General features: G+C 52.5%; 1 protein-coding gene across 1 annotated transcript; it reads right to left on the minus strand.

Annotated features, from left to right (window-relative positions):
- Positions 1-292: 292 nt before the first annotated feature.
- On the minus strand, positions 293-10542 carry SAPCD2 (suppressor APC domain containing 2). Its single transcript, XM_058818205.1, has 6 exons — positions 10128-10542; positions 5524-5657; positions 2274-2420; positions 2061-2159; positions 1440-1553; positions 293-556 (listed from the first exon to the last, which is right to left on the minus strand). Exons 1-6 carry the CDS (start codon positions 10531-10533, stop codon positions 428-430), a joined length of 1029 nt encoding a protein of 342 aa, XP_058674188.1. The 5' UTR covers positions 10534-10542; the 3' UTR covers positions 293-427.
- Positions 10543-16947: the final 6405 nt, after the last annotated feature.

The raw sequence follows: 16947 nt of genomic DNA on the forward strand, positions 1-16947 counted from the left end.
CAGGAGCCAGCACCCTCTGAGGGCCAGCCTTGTCTGGAGATGCTGCTAAAGTGTTGAAGATACATCACTTTTTCCCAAGAGCATCCAAAATCCAGCCTAAATCAGCAAGGGAACAACAGCTCATCCCACACAGGCAGCACAGACAGCAGCCATGTCTCCTGCCTGCTGGAGGTCACAGGACTGGGAACAGCATCCCTGCAGCCCACTTAGAGACAGGAAAGGAGCAGCTTGAGAGCAGCATGGCTGATAAGCCATCAGCAGGGCAGGGATGCTCCCCAAGAGGGGTCCTGGCTCCCTCACACAGAGATGCCACCAGCAGCCCCAGACCTTGAGACACAACACCTGGAGCAGCAGGTGTGATGAGTTTAGGGCAAGAGTCCCTTGAAACCCGCAGGTAAGTTTGGGGATGGGGCAAGGGAGGCATGTGCTAGATGAAGGTGGAGTCCAGCTGGCTCATCTCATGGTTGTTGTGGGCACGAGCCTCAAAGAGCTGCTTGATGAGGGCAGATTTCTCCTGCTCCAACTGAGTGATGCGCTCGCTCTTGTCAGTCACCTCCTGCACAAGACAGGGAAGGAAAATGCTAGTTAGAGGAGGAAACTGCTGGCAAGTGGTTGTGTTGCTGGTAAAATTTCATAGAACCACAGAATCACAGGCTTTGGGTAGGAGGACATTAAAGACCATCTCATCCCAGCCCCTAACCAGGGGCAGAAACAACTTCCACTAGAGCCAGTTCCTCCAAGACTGTTCTTGAACACTTCCAGGGATGGGGTGGCTTCTCTGGGCACTCTGTGCCAGGGCCTCACTACTCTCATAGGGAACAATTTCTTCCCACTACCCCATCTCACCCTGCCCTCTGGCAGCAGGAAGCCATTCCCCCTTGTCCTGTCCCTCCAGGCCCTTATTCAAAGTCCCTCTCCAGCTCTCATAGAAGCCCTTTAGGCCCTGGAAGGGGCTCTGAGGTCTTCTTGCTCTTCTTTTCCCCTGAGGAACAACCCCAGCTGTCCCAGCCTGGCTCCAGAGCAGAGGGACTCCAGCCCCAGAGCATCTTTGTGGCCACATGCTGGGACAGAAAACCCCAGCAGTGAGCCTGGCCCTGGCCTGAGATGGCAGACCATCCCTTCCCTGATAGCCCCCAGCTGCAGCCTCTGCATTCTCTTGTGACCTCCATTTGTCACAGTCTTTTCCCTCTGGCAGGAATGCCCTATCCCTGCCACTGACTCACCCAGCAAACAGCTGGAGACAGCTGGGCACAGCTGTGTGCCAGAGGGCCTCCACATGCAGCCCACACCCCCTCCTCTGGGAAGACTAAGTCTGGCCAAACTGAAGGAACACTTCCCTGCTCCTGACCACTGCTTGTCATTCCTTCCCCGGCCCTATCCCATGCCCTTCCTTTCTCAGCACCCCCAAGGGCATCTCCTCCACCCGCACCTCCACTCACCTTGGTGAGAAGCCGATTCTGCTCCTTCAGTATGTTGATGGCTTGCTGGGAGCCTGTGGAGGCTGGGGATGTCACAGGGACCAGCCTGCTCAGTGCTGAGGAGGGGTTTGCTGCCTGTAGAGAAGATGAAGGCATGAGACACTGAGCCTTCAAGCCTGTGGCCCTTCCCAGGCCTTTTTCAAGGTGAGATGTTTCTATGGCACACAAAGACCTGAGAGAAGCCCAGCAGAAGATTAAAATCACAACACAGGCCATCACAGGGTCTCCAGCCCTGTGAATGGGGCAGAACGGGGAAGCATTCCTGCCAGCATGCCTGGCAGGACAGGCAGCAGTGGGCTGCTCCTCCAGCTTCTGCCCAGCAGGACAGTCTGCTCTGAATTGGCTGACTCAGCACCTTGACAATGGCTGTACCTTTTTAGGGATCTCCTTTAGGCCTTCCAAAGCATCCTCCAGCCCACCTCAGGACCAGCTGTACTGTCCTCTTGGCTGTCCTCCATCACCTTCCCAGAGCTGGGGAAGACTGTGGCAGCTCCAATGTCAGCCCAGCCACCAACGTGGGAGGGATAGCATGAATCCTAAGATCACACAAACAACCTCAAGCTGCTGATGTGGTGTTCTCACCTTGCTGGCAGTGGAAAGAAGGTCACCCAGGCAACGGTTCACCTCCTGCAGCTTAGGGACCAGGTGCCCCAGGTGGCTCTGGCCACCTTCAGGGAAATCCTGCAGGATGGGGAGGAAGAAGAGGCTGGGGGTTACCATAAGGACAGCTCCAGGTCTGGCCACCTCCTAGCCCTGTTCTCCAAACCCAAACTTAGCCAGAAGCCCCAGACTCACAGCACTGGTTCTCCTCTTCCCCAGGAACCACTGGTGCTCCTGCATGAGCTGGATGTGCTGGTGGTACCACTCTCGAGCCCGGTCTATAAGCTCCAGGCCCTGCAACAGGAAATCCTTCTCCTGTTCCAGCTCCTTCATGTACTTCAGCTGCAAGACAGAGCACATGGGTGTCACCCACTCCCCACCAAGGCTTTGTCAAGTCCCAGGAGTTGGTTTCTTCATGAGGTGTAGGGGGATATGGATACAGGTAAGGGACTCAGCCCCGTTCCCCAAGGAAAGCTGAAGAGGAGCAGGATAATGACTGCTGCCTGATGCTGCTTTGGAGGAAGATTTTTGGAAGAAAAGGACACTTGAGTCACCTCTATCCTCCTGCTCACCATTGCAGATACAGGCTTCTTCACCTATTTACCCAGGGAGGCAGCAGGAGCAGTGCCTGCAGTTGCCCCCAGCTCCCTTTGGGGTGTGAGAGTCAGCCCTGCACAGACATACTTGGATTTTAGTCAGCACTGAAGAGTCTAGCTCAGTCTACAGGCTGGAAGTCAGGGAAAAACTGCAGCCGTTTCCCCAGTTTGCCTCACCCCTGGAGCACATGAAACCAAGCAGAGCATAGCACACCACACCTCTCTGCAGAAGATCTCTGCCAGTTGCTCAGGTTCCAACACCAGCATCACCTGGAGAGCAGTGGGGGCCTTGCTGTGCCCGGGGAGCTGCTATGAGGGTGCCTGAGCAAGTGAGCAATGGGCAGTGACCCATTCATCACCTCACCCTGTGACCCCATGGCCCTTCTCTTTGCAGTAAAAGGCTGCTCCCCCAGATCCCAAGGGCATGGGGAACTTCCTGCCTCACTGCCTCTGCCTTCTTTGCCAAAACACAGCTTGGCCTTCACCCACAGCACAGCCTGGGATCCACAGGCACCAGAGACTTCGGTCACCCAGAAAATGCTGGATGCACCAGAACCTCCTCCTTTGGAGAACATCAGGAGTAGTGCAGCTCAGAAGTGACCCTGAACAGAACCCTGTGGACAAGCAGGGCCATACCAAGACCTTCTTCAGGCCATCAGCATTTCCACGTCCCCACTGGCAGCCCCAAAGCCTTTCTGCATCCCATACCTGTCATCCCTTACATGGGGCTGCTCTTGCTCCTGCTGCTCCTGGAAACATATTTTGCAACACAACAACTCCCCCCACACTCTTCTCCAATGGCCCAAAGGGACATACCCAGAGGAAGAAGTGCAGAGCCTGGGTGCTGATGCTGAGGGGCATGAAGAAGGTGCTGTATGTGGCAAGGACCCCCATCCAGCTGGGGGTGCAGCCCACTGCTGCCTGTCCTGCCCTCCTCCCACAGGGCTTGCTGGCCAGCACAGAGACCAGAGGAAAAGGGAGCATCCCACAGAGCAGAGGCACACTGCCAGCCCAGGAGGGGACAGGCAGCATCTCGCCAGGATGAGACACTTGGGGCAGGAGAAAGACAAAGCTGGACTTGGCTGGTGCTCGGTGGCTGGTAAAGGGGAGGGGACAGAGCTGTGCCCTGGGCTGTTTACAAATGACAGTGCTCCACCTCTCAGGGAAGGTCTCATCCCAGCCACCCTCACGGTCATGGGAAAATAAGGCCAACAGATGAGGTACTGGCTGGAAAAACGCCAGCTGAGTGAGTGAGCACTAGATGAGAGAATGCAAAGAGTCCTGGGATTGCAGCACAGCCTCCACAGCTCTGCTCCCTGCTCAGAAGGAATTAGTCCTGGTGCACTTCAGGATGTAGGATGGGCACCAGTGCTCCCATTTCCCAAGGGCTTCAGGCAAATTAGTCTAATGACAGTTCCTTGTCCCTTGGGAGCCCAACATCTGGGCAGGGAGGGGTAAGGAAGGTGACAGTACAAAGATTCAGTCCTTGCTGGACCCAAACCTGTTCCAGCTCTCTCTGTAGGCTTGGAAATGGCACCAGTGCCTAAAGGCTGTGCTCAGGGTGTCAGGGAAGGCTGAGACACCATTTCTCTGGGGTCAAAAGCACAGAAAGGTAGTGCAGCACTTGGCAACATATAGGGAGAAGAAAAGGAAGGAGGGGACATGCCTCCCACTGACCACATGACAACTTGGGGGAATAGAGACCAAGACAACACAAGCCCTGAGCAAGAATGCTTATGGCAGAACTGGGGAGAGACATGGTGGCCACCATTCCCTTCACAGAGCACCTTGAGCTTGGGACCCTGAAATGTACTCCAGCCCAGAGTTGCACACACAGGCAAGGGAAGCAGAGACCTTCCTCTCTCCCCAACCCTCAAAACCCCAAGAAGCAGAGCCCTCAATCCCAGACACACAGAGCAACATTTATCACTTCTTATCAGCACCTCCCAGCAGAGGTCCCTCTCATGGCTGCAAGCCCAGCAAACTACCTGCACAAACATCCCCTCCCCAGGCTGGCATGGGGCGATGTTGTGTCCCCCAAGGCCAGCAACAGGCTGGGCAACGCTGGTCACGCCTGTTGGGCTGCAGGAGCAGGGTGACACCAGGGTGCAAGGAGTGAAAGTACAGTGGTGACAGTGCCACAAGTACTCACCCTGCAAGCTTGGTCCTGGCTCTCTGCCCTGGACAATTTAGCTTGAGCCTGTGGACAACATGCCCAGGCAGCTACTCCATTCCAGCTGGGAACAAATGAGATCCCTTCACCCAGGCAATTTGATCCAAGTCTCTCCACTCAGCGGTGGAGAGAGGGGAACAGACTCCTCCATCCTGGGCTGCCTTAATAAATTCAGTATGGATTTCTCTGCTTTGCTGCAAAAAGTCTGTTGGAAGCCAAGAGGACCTGCATGTTTGAGCCCTGATCTACATGGAGCATCTGCGAGGGGGCATAGCTTGGCCCCACTGCTTGCCAGCACAAAGCACACCTGACCCTCGCTGGGGTGCTCTTTAAGGCCCAGAGATCCATCTGTTCCCACACCTCCACCTTCGTCTTCCTCTTCCCAAGACCTTGCCCATGGGGAAGGCAGCCAGCACGCTGGCTTCATGTGCTGACCCCATTCTGGGGAAAGGATCCACCTCCTCCCTGTTTGCCAGGATTCAGGAAAGCACCTTGGAAATTATATACATCCACATACATCAACAGACCTTCAAATCCAAATACCAGGATTTACCTGACGTCCCACAACTCACTTGTGCAGGGTGGGCAGAGAAGAAGCCAAAGCCCAATGATGGTATCAGCAGTGAGGGACCCCTGCAAACCTTCCCCTTCATGGGAGCCCACAACACTCCCTTACCATGCTGAAGTCCACGCCATTGGTGATGGTGTGTCTCCGGTGCTCTGCACGGCCTCTCTGATGCCTCCGAGTGTCCCTAGCCCCTGGGTGGTCACTGTCTCCCTGGGGCTGCCCAGCAGACTTAGCATCACCACCTGGAACAGAGCAAGGCATGAGGCCACAAGCTACTTTCAACAAAATCCTCCCCAGGGCCACTTCTGTGAGATGATCTGCAAGGTGGTCTTACAAACAGGGAGAGACTGTGCAAACCACCAGCCTGAATGCCTGCTCCTGTTTTTGTCCAGGCAGAACGGCTGTCAGGAATGACTGACTCAGCTGTGCCAGGCTGGCAACAGATCTCAGCCTAAGTCTGTAGAAAGCAAGTCCATCTTCTGTAGAAAGCAAGCAGCTTCCAGGCAAAGCTGGTCCAGTCCCAGCCAGGGCAACTAAACCATCAGTGATATTGCCTGCCCTCACGTGTCCTCATGGGACACCTCGCTTCCACTCAGGTGACATCAGCTCTGCCAGGAAACCAACTTCTCCTGAAGGCAGTTCTTGCTTGGTGATGGACTTGGCCATGTGGATATTCAGCCTAGACAATATGTCTATGATGTAACCATAAAGTAAATAAGACTGCAGATTTTCCACAATCTTATTAAAACCCCAACATCCTATCCTGCAAAAGATCAATCTACTAAAAACACATGGTGCTGATGCAAATCCATGCATAACCTGTTTTTGAAGATTAAGTTCATACTGGCAGGTTCCAGGCTGGATCAGGCACCTCCTGCCTGTCAGCCAGGGCAGGAATTCACTGGGCACCTGCAGTGAAGGCCATACAAGCCCGAACACTGCTCACCTCACCAGAAACCCAGCCCTGCTGTCACAGCCAAGTCAGCTCTGATCCACTGCTAGGTGAGCTGGTAGAGCAGAACCCTGACACCCCACCATCCCAAACCACAGCATCAGAGCAGCTACAGGTGCAGCCAGCACATCTCCAGGCAAGTCTGGATAGCAGCATGGTGCTCCTCCCTTCCTGCCCCAGTCCCCAGCAAGTGCCCAGCAGACCCTCTCTCATGCCACCCCCTCAGTCCCACAGCTTGCCTGCTGCCTGCACACAGCTTTCCTCAAGAGTTCCTTTCAAAATGTGGCTTTTCAAGAACAGCAGCAGGGAGCCAACAAGTGATGGCAGGCAGCTGGGGAAAACGCCCTCCTCCCAAGACAGCTCCCCACCCCTTGCACATCCTTCTACCACAGCTGCCTGGCACAGGTTTGGCACATTCCCTGGCGCAGGCACATAAAGGGCTGTGTCAGGACAGGGTGTGTGGCACCTCATGGGCCGGCACATTTCTTCCCTCTGCTCCACAGGTTTCCTCAGCTGAGCACATGGACATGAGAGAGGAAGGATATGAGGCAGGTGAGGGCAGCCATGGCCACAGGAGCCACCCTTCATCTTGAAGGTACGAGGTGTGGGAGCCCTGTACCAGGGCTGCCTCTGCTGCCACAGTCACACTGGTTCAGGGATAGGAGACAGGCTCAGGGGCGCAGGTAATGCGACACCTCAGTTTGTCACTTTGTGTCACTGGAGAAAGAGGTTGCCATGTCATGGGCAAAGTCCTCCTTCTGGTCCATCACAGCATCTCACTCCACCTCCCAGCAAGTACTCTGGCACATCAGTGAACACAAAGTCTTTGGTATCAACCATCCATCTGCTGTGCCAGCTGCCTTTGGTTTCATACACCCACATCTATCTGGGAGGAACCCAGCAAGACTGGTGTGACCACAAACATTGTCCTAGCAGACCTATAGTATGTCCTTCTCAAAAAGCTGAGGAATAGCCCCAAAACCAAGGATACTCTCAACAGTCAGAAACCCAACGCAAAGCCAGGAGCACTTCTGGTAAGAGCTGCAGGACAATCACATGTTGAAACAGTTTTTGCTACAGTCACCTAGAAGTGCTGTGTTGAGCTGAACTGCCCCCTTAATAAGCAGGAGCTCCTGGTCAACCAACTGAGCTCTGCACACCTGAGCTGACAAGCCAGTGGCTAAAACAGGACCTGCTAATGAACTGGGATAGTTGTTCTTAGGGAAAGAACAGGATCAGATCACCAGAGGTGTAAGAGATCTTGCCATGTGATAATGGACAGGCTCTGCCCAGGGCAGACACTTCATGGCTGTTTTACACTTCTCCACAATTATCCTTGACAATGGCCCAGAGAAGGCCCTACAAACCATTCCCTCCCTCGAGCTAGTGCCAACAACAGCTCTCCAGCTGCTAGAGCCAAGCCACCCCTGGAGCGAGGGAAAGCACTGTGCTGGGGAGGAGCCAGTGCCAGGGCCTGGGCTCTTTCTGCTCTGTGCCTTGACTTCTCCAGGGCCCAGCTCACAGGGGAACTAGTGGGGTAAAGACCCCCAAGAGCGATGTGTTCAGACACTGCTGTGACAAGACCAGGCACCATAACATAGGGACATCGTTACGGTGACTTCCCTGCCCTGTGACTTCTTCAATATCCACCTCAGCATCCTTGCATCCAGTGGGTGCTGTTGGCTCCCCAGGAACCATGGGGAGCTCGCAGACTGCACTAGCACTGCTGGGCTGAGGAGAAGCTGGAAGCTGACTTAAGCAGGGACCTCAGAAGCACTTCTGCCCACAGAGGTTAGTGTGGGAGAGGGAACAGAATTGTTGTCCCACTGGCTCACTGCACCCTTGTACATGCCAGGAGAACCACCTGACCCCAACCTCTGCCATTTTGCCATGAGTCACATCCAAATCACCTCTGACATGTGTAGATGCTCCTCAGACCTAAAGCAGAGCTGGGGAGGCACTCTGTGAGCACCCTCTTCCCCTAAAACGCAGGCAGGGAGCATTTTCTCCCACTCACTGCAGCTTATGAGCACTGACACATCATCTCACCGCATTTGGTTGGGGTCTTACAGAAGCCACCACATGCAGCTGGAGGCTCAGAGTAGCCTCACACCCAAATGACATCAGCTTAGTGGAGACAGGTCCTCCTGGAGCCACAGGCCGTTCCCAGCACCCACCACACACCTCGGAAGCAGGGATGGAGCCATATCCTGCCACAGCACTGCCCAACTGCCTTGCAGCCAGCTGAGAACATCCACCTGTTCAACTGCACCCTGGGAAACCCCCTGTGAAGGGGTGCACTGGGCAGTTGTGCCGGATCTAGAGCTAAAAGAGGAAGAGTAACTGAGTTGTACCATTTTCTAAGCTGCTGAATGAACCTGAAACTCAGGCCTCTTACCAAAATACAGCCCTGCAGTGTGGGATGCTGGCAGCAAGGGCTGAGGTGCTAACCCTGCCCACAGGCTCTGGACAGTTATGGAACATCACCTTGTAATGGAAAGATCCTCAGCAAGCAGAAAGCTGCTGCAGTCATCTGCTCACTCCTTCCCAGGGCAGAGCTTTCAACCTGCTGTCTATTCACCAAGCAGGATTTTTTTCAGGTTTTTCCAGATTTACACTCCTGATGATAGAAAAGTTAGTCTGCTTAATAATATTCCCTTAGATGTAGCTCCAGTGCTTAGTCTGGAGGCAAAAATGGAAAGCAGAGAACCTCAGTCACAGTTAAAAGCTTCTTCTCTACCCAGCAGAAGGGACTGGGTTGGAAAGGCAAACCAGCCTGACCTTCCCAAGGTAGAGGAAGTCAATGCACTCAGGTGGTGCAGTAACACGTACCAGCTCTGCACATAGACTTTGTCTCCTCTGATCTCAAAGCACTTCACAAACCTAGATAAAGAATTATTACCTACCCAGATAAGCTCAGAAGCCTGGTTTCCTTGTAACATCTTCTACTGACTAGCAACAAATCCAGATGCCAGTGAAACAGTCTCCCCTATGCTAGGGTCAGTGTACCACCCTGGAGGGCTCTGGCAGATCCTGTGGAAAGGGCAGAATCCACAGAGATACACAGGTGAGCCCTGTGGACGGAGCCTAGGACAGCAGAGCACATTGCCCTGGTAACTTCTCTCCCATTTATTCATTGATTATTTTTTATTGGGAATAGTGCTGGGGAACAATCCAAACCAAAAAGCTGGATCGGGTTTTGCATTTTTTTGTCTAAACCATGCATGACATCGTGAAGGAATCATTCCTGAGAGGCAGCCCAGCGCAGAGCCCACCAAGCACATGGCCGCTTCGTGACCACAGCTTCACCCCAGAGAAGCTGCTCAGCTTTGGGGGTCTCCAGGACCCAGCCATTCTCCGAGACGCCCAGCTGTGCCATCCATCCCCGGGGAAGGTCAGGACAGACTCTACGCCAAGGGACAACCACGGACATATTACGGCAAAGCCCTTAATTCCTCCTGTCAGCGCTATAAATAGCCCAGCGCATCGCGAGGGAAGCACAGTCCTGGGTGGGCGGCGGCGCTGGGATATTCGCACCGGAATCGGAGTTCAGCGAAGCCAAACCGGTCAATACCAACAGTAACTTTTGGGGAGTTTTACACCGGCCCTGCGAGAACCGCTGGCTCTGAGCCCAGAGGAGGGCACAGGGGAACGGGGTGAACCGCGGGATCCCATCCCGACCTCCGAGCGCCAGTCCCCGACCCTGGCACTGCCATCATCGCCGCGAGCCCGAAGCCCCCGGTCCAGTCCCGCCACTCACCGCGGCCTCGGGGCTGGCCGTGCCCCGGTTCCCGCTGTCCGGCGCTCTTCCCTCGCCGCTCCTCGGAACAGCGAGGGCTTGGCGGCTTCTCCGCGCTCCGCCGTCCGCCGCCGCCACCCTCCACTGACGGCTCAGTCCCAGGCAGGGCCGCCCGCAGCCCCAGTACGAACCTCTCGAAGGTGAGGTACCCACTGGCCGGCGCCGCCTGCCGCAACCCCTCCATCACCCCGGCGGGCAGCTCCTGGGCTTCCGCTCCCCGCCAGCGCGACTCGATCTCCCGTAGGTGCACGTAGCCCCGCCGCCGGTCATCCAGGATATCGAAAAGAGTCCGCAGGCTCTGCAGGAAAACCCGGGGAAGACCCTCGGTACCGGCGGAGAGCGAGCGGTCACCGCGCTCCGGGGCCATCGCCGCCGCTCCGAGCGTTACTCCATGCTCCCCCGCCCCCCGCGCCTATTGGCTGTCGGCGGAGAGTGCCGCGCTTCCATTGGCTGGTGGCAGGAAGGCGCTCCGGCCATTGGCTGAGAGGTCGCACGGCAATTTGAGTTGCACGCGGCGCCCGCCCCGCCCTGAGCCCGCGGCTCGCGTGGGTCCCGCTCCGTTCGCGGGGGGATCCCGACCCTTCCCTGTGGACGAGGGACCACGACAAACGCCAAATCCTTGCTCTTTCTTCCCCCCGCTTTATCTACTGAGCATGATATCGTATAGTCCAGAATATCTCTTGGGTCCGTTGGGGTCAGCTGCCCTGGCTGTGTATCCCCTCAACACCTAACGCACCCCTATCCCCCTCCCTGGTAGGGTAGGGTGAGAAGCAAAAAAAGACCGTGGGTCTGTATAAGCACCACTCAGCAATAAGAAAAATATCTCCATATTGTCAACACTATATTTTGGTCTCCATATTTTCAGCATAAATTCAAAATCTATCCCCATACCAGCTACTGTGAAGATAATTAATACTAACCCAGCCAAAAAAAGCACAATTTCTAAACACTTCAGAGAAAATGTGATTAGTGAACAGGGACAAGGAAAATCCCGACGATGATATTCACTCTTACTGCCACCTTTGCAAACACATCCAAGAAGCATCACTCAATGCAGCATCCCTACAGGAGGAGGATGTAGTGCACTAGCACGGAGGAGTCCTGTGTGGTGTATTTGTCTTGTGCCATGGGGGAATAAATGCTGACAGAGGGAATATAATTCCACCCTCCCAGCGCCTTGGCTGGTAAGGCACCAGTGGCCAGTGTTGACAAAAGTGAGAGAAACAGGATTTGGCTCTTATCTTTTACAAACTTAGTATGCACTGGCATTGGTAAGAGAACGAGTTTCTCTACTTTACAGAGAAATTTGCTGTGTCTGTTAGACACAGCAGCATGTTAATCCTAGTGCAAGATGATGCCTCCTCTACAACCCCCCTCTATCAGAGAGTCCATTGAAACACAGCAGACTGCAAAGCCCTGGTGTCATGATTCCCGTATCACAGACACTTCAGTTTGCTCTAGGGGCTCTGGGCAGCCACATGCCAGCACTTCCAGACCCCCCCTCCCCACCCTGGTCTGATGCTCACGATGCTGAGAGAAGCATCAGGGAGCAAGCCTGCAGGAGAAGGGTGATGGCCAGGAAAGATGATGGACCAATGTCCAAGGGCTCAGGTTGTGAGATTACCTGTGTAGTGGATATCTTCCTGTGCCACAGATACCTCCTTGTGCCACATGCGAGCCAGGGGTGATTCCCTTTAGCTCTGAGTTGGCTTCAAAGGAAGAGGGAGGAAGCTACTTGGGGCTCAAGCCCTCCCACTCACCTTGCCCTTGCTGTGCTCCCCTTGCCATCAGATTCCCTGCCCAGGTCAGACTTCATCCAAGTGTTTTTAGCACCTTGGTCCTACTTCTGGTTTCTCGTTCCATTCTTGCCACTTCTTCATGGAGACTCAGCCTTGCCAGCCCCAGGCTGCCAGGTAAATCACAGCAACCTCTAGAGACCCTCAGAGGGCTTTTCTCTTCCAAGGTCCTGCTCCAGCTGCTCTCCATGCTGCAGCTGAGCTGTTCACAGGCTGCTTTTCTTTAACTCATTTATTTTCATAAATTTCCCAGACCTATCTTACCTGTTTGAGATGTCTACTTGGCTTAGCTGTGTTTGACTGAACAGGTTCACACCTGCTCAGGATATGGGGAGAAGGAACCACAGCTTCCCTTCACTTCCTACTCCAAAAACAAGGTAGTCACTATGGTGCTGCTCAGCTCTGGCAGCATCAGCACATGGGCTGTTTTGCTCAGCAAAGGCTTGATCTGCAAAAAAAGAGGCTTTCCTCTAGGTTCTTACCCCATCTCTGACTTTGCAGGAACAACCAGGAATAACAGGGAGAATGTCTTGTGCCCAGCCAGTATATCCCACCAGGAAAGTGAACCAGAGATACCAGATACAATTCCTGGTGTTTACTGTGTCTGCACGTTCAGCTGAAATACTCTCACTGCTGTCCATGTGGAGCTTCCTGCTCCAGCACAGGGAGCTGGGATACAACTGCCAAAGGCAGCTCTGCTGTGTTTTCTGTACCAAAGTGCCTTTGACAAAGCTGCTTTGAGACAGGTTGACATTTCCATCCTCAGGGTGGTCTGGTGGATGAGGTTAGGGAGATTTTGGATATTCTTGGAAAAGACTTTTTGGAGGTTTTTGGTGGGTTTTTGTTTGTTTGTTTGATTGCTTTTGTGTTGTTGTTGTTGTTGTTGTTGTTTTAGGGGAGGGTTTATTTTTGCTCACTATTTAGCTTGTCTTGGGGCCAGCCCAGACTCTTCTGATAAACAGAGATGTCTTTGGTTTTTTAAATATAAACAATGTGGTTATTCAGCTCTCCTTCCTTCAAGCTACTGGGAAGCATCAGCTGCCATTCAGAGCCCGCCCAGCCCTCCCTCTCTGCTGGCCTACGGGTACTGGCAATGACACACACGGCTCTGGTATGGTGACAGGGATCATATCACTGCCACTCTCTGGGGAGGGCACAGGGCATCTGCTGGAGGCTGGCGGCACCAGTGTGTCCCACCAACCAGCAGTGCCACCTCTGTGAGGAGAGGCCAGAGCAGCTGCACCAAACCTCAGCAGAGCACTGGGGTAAAAAAATGCTGGTGTTGGACACTGGGGCACCTTCCTACATGACACTGACCATCGAAGGGTGCTGATAGGTGATTGTAGCAGTTGATAGAGCCCTGTGCTGGCTTCAGCAGCAGGTAGGTGTTCACGTGTAAATCTTGATGTCCCTGCAGAGGACACATGGTGACTTACAGTCACAAAGTTGTCTCCGGATGACCATGTCCAAACAGATGCTATGAACCTCTGTTGCCATGTCTTGCCAGGAGAGAGCAAGGTCTGATGGGGAAGCAGCCACAGGTCTGTAGACTCAATGTGTGCATGCTGCTGCCTGGAACATGGAACGGCTGGCACTGCCACTGGCTCATGCAGGGCTGCATCCAGAATGGGTTTGTTCCTGGCCAGTGCAGGTCACCACCTGGCACGGTTGGTTGCAGTTTGGCTAAAACTAGACCAGGAGCTGTGCCAAGTCCTGGTACTTCCTGTCACTGAACAATTAGGCACAACCGGTGTTAAATCTTCTTTCAGCCTCAAAGCTATCAGGGAATTACTTCCACCGGGGTACCAAAGTGTCAATCCAGAAATGCAGCTGTCTCCAAGGAGACCTCTCAGCAGAGACTAAAAATAGTGAGGAGAGCATGGTGGGAGAGTTTTCCCTCTGGGAAGAGATATCTTGTTTGATCTTCTCAGCTCTGCAATGCCATTGTGTTTTTCATCTTTCTGCTCTATTTGCCTTGGTGAGGGCCAGACACTTGCCATAAAGTGTCTTTTCTCTCTTCCAGACTATTTTTTCCCTGGAAGGTCAGCAAGCAGAAAATTTGGTAGATACCTGGTGGCTCAGAAGCTGTCACAAGGGCTGGGAGAAGGAAAGCTAGTGAGCTGTTGAAACAAGCTCTCCAGAGGGTGGTGGGTTGTTTGTTCATCTCAGTCCACAGAGCAAGAACTGGTATTAGCAGGAAATGGCGGTCACTCCATCCTGTCTCACCATGCCACCTCTTCTGCCAACAAGGTCAGGAGTGGCCAAGGGCAACAGCAGTCACAGTCATGCCACAGCCAGAAATTCATCAGCCTGTCACCATTTTCAGGGAATGACTGTAAAACCATATTTCTTTGGGGAACATATTGCTGATCTGTGGAAAAGCCAGTGTCCACAAAGTAGATAGAGGAGTCCTTCAACTTTATTCAAATAAAGGGAGAGAGTCCACTGGGCCATACCACTGTGGGATCTCTCTCAAAGTTTCACAGGACACAGCTTCCTTTTCTCTTTAAACTCCTGGCCACATTTTGCCCTCTTCCTTTCCCTATTGGCTGAGTTACTAGGAAAGTACAGTCTTCTGGAACAGGCTACCGCATATTCCACACTTAAACATGTCTTGACATTTCCTCTCAAAGTTAAGATGTTCAGGCTTTGTTCTGCAGATCCACCAGAAGTTCAGACTGTCTGGGTTCTGCAATAGACTTTGTGCGGACCCATTTCTCCTATTACCCTGAAATTCAGAAGCTCAGGCTGTCTGGTCAAACTGTTTGGGCTGTAACAAATTTGTGCGGTTTGATGTTTGTAGATTAAGACCCATTTCAAAGATATTAACATCTATTTCTCTTAAAGACCCTCATCAATCAACTCATTTGTAAAGACATTAGCACATGTCTTTCCTATCAGTGCGTACTTACATGTTTAAACCTGGAGCAAGGTCATAAACACAACAACCTCTGCCTCTCTCCTGAGGGATACCTCACCCTGATTGTCAGTGAGCTGGAGCTTTTTTCTTGCTGAAATTCCTATTCTACCTGCATGTTTGTGTTTTGTTTGGCCCAAGCATGCCTCCCTCCTGTTCACTGGGGTTGTTCTGCCTGGTGTAACTAATCCAACCCGTCACCACTTTTACTGCTTTGCAGAAGGAAACACCTACACACAGAGTGCCATGGGCAGTAGAACCAGCTTAGGGGATGCTGTGCAGCCAGACTAACGTGTTCTGGTGGATGGCTGGACTGGGGAGTGGGAGCACATTTGCCAGCAGCAGCATTATTTGCTTTTTGTTCTTCTAGAATCCTAGGGGCATGAGATCCCACAGCTCTGGGGTGGGATTCCCTCAAGGTAAGGCAGCAAGTTCTGCAGGAAAAGGCAGGGCTTGATTTACAAGTTGGATCTGACAGAGCCTTTTCTGATGGATAAGGGTTGGTGGTTATGTAGGCACCACCTGTGTGGTGCACCTGCACTCGTTTGCACACTGGGCAGGCAGGGCATGCAACCACATCGGGGAGAGATGTCATGTAAAGGCGAGCAGAGCAAGGAGGTTTCAAAACTCCAAGGCTCTTCTGAGCAGGAGCTGTGTCAAGTCACATAAAATAAGAAACAGAATGTGAAACAGAAGCTTTGACAACTCTCAGAGATTCTTCCTGACCTGATGGTCATATCCGGATGAGGTGTAGCTTCCCTGACTCCAATCACATGCAGGGAGGTGGCTGTGTCTGAGCTGCTGTCTGTCTCCTTATGTTCTCCTACCCAGCTGGGCTCTGACTGCAGGCAAGATGACTACTGTGAGTAAGGGGCAATCACAGGCCTACGGGTGAGGATTTTTCTATGCTCATGACAATAAAGTTCAAACAAGTTGTTTGAAGTTGTTCTAAAGTTGTTCTTTAGCAATTTAGATTGATTTTTAGTGTCTTCCTGCTCTTTACTTCTCAGTTCATGGCTCTTGGTTCCTGCAGATTTGGTTATTTCTTAATCATTCCTTCATCTTTTATATTTTTTTTATCTGTCCTTGAATTTGTCCTGAACTACTTCAGTGATTCCGTGCATTTTAAACTCTTATCCTTCTCATTGGTCCTTATTTAAAAAATGGGGAACTGGTTTTGTGAGCAGGTGGCCTGAGTCTGCACCATGTCTGGGGTACAGCTGGCCTATCCAGCTCCTGTTGCATTGAGGGAACCCTGAGATCTTGCCATGTTTCCCAGTGTAAGAGGGGACATTGGGACCTCCTGGCACAGGTTGCACCAGGACCCGGGGATCCCATCACACACACCTCATGCCAGCCACAGGACCATGGTGTTAGGAAAATTAATCCACAACTATCAGAGGTTTATGTCTAAAAAGGAGACAGAGGAGTCTTTTTACTTTATTTGAATAAAGGGAGAGACCATGGGGCATTCCCCTGGGATCTCTCAAATTTTTGGAGGACACAGCCTCCTTTTTATCCCAATTTCCTGGCTGCATTTCCCTTCTCTCTTTCCCCATCGGCTGAGGTACTTGAGAGGTTCAGACTTTCCGATACACCTGACACCGAAGATTTCCCTCTAATGTATAATCCTCCCTCTTAATTTTTAATTCGTATGGAATTTAGGGACTTTTCTTCCCCATTGTTTCTCTCATCTTTCAATGTCTAATTTAATTTATCAGCAAACCTAAAGTTTACTTGTAAAAGCAAATACCTTTTTCCATCCATCAATCAGTGGAATCCTTCCCATTGTTTCTTTTATCTCCCAGTGCCAGTTTTATCTGCCAGCAGACCCACAGCTTGCTTGGAAAGACAAATCGGCTGTTCCTCTCAATGGCCACTGTAGAGCAGAGTTTTGGCCACAGGGCCCAATTTTCAAGATGGACAAAGGAGTACCCCAGAAACTACTGGCCTGACAGTGTCACTTCAGTGCCTGGTAAAGTTATGGAGAAGATTATTCTGGGAGTTATTAAAAAACACCTGAAAGACAACACAGTCACTGGTCACAGCCAGCATGGCTTCATGAAAT

Source organism: Ammospiza caudacuta, chromosome 21 (assembly GCF_027887145.1).
Source record: "Ammospiza caudacuta isolate bAmmCau1 chromosome 21, bAmmCau1.pri, whole genome shotgun sequence".
Lineage (NCBI taxonomy): Eukaryota > Metazoa > Chordata > Aves > Passeriformes > Passerellidae > Ammospiza > Ammospiza caudacuta.

Bases quoted from the DNA above. Each gene is read 5' to 3' on its own strand.
- SAPCD2 (XM_058818205.1), bottom strand. From the start codon at position 10,533: ATGGCCCCGGAGCGCGGTGACCGCTCGCTCTCCGCCGGTACCGAGGGT. The intron at 2,160-2,273 runs GTGAGTCTGGGG...CCCATCCTGCAG, and splicing joins GGAAGAGGAGAACCAGTGCT to GATTTCCCTGAAGGTGGCCA. The intron at 1,554-2,060 runs GTGAGAACACCA...TCTTCTCTACAG, and splicing joins TTCTTTCCACTGCCAGCAAG to GCAGCAAACCCCTCCTCAGC.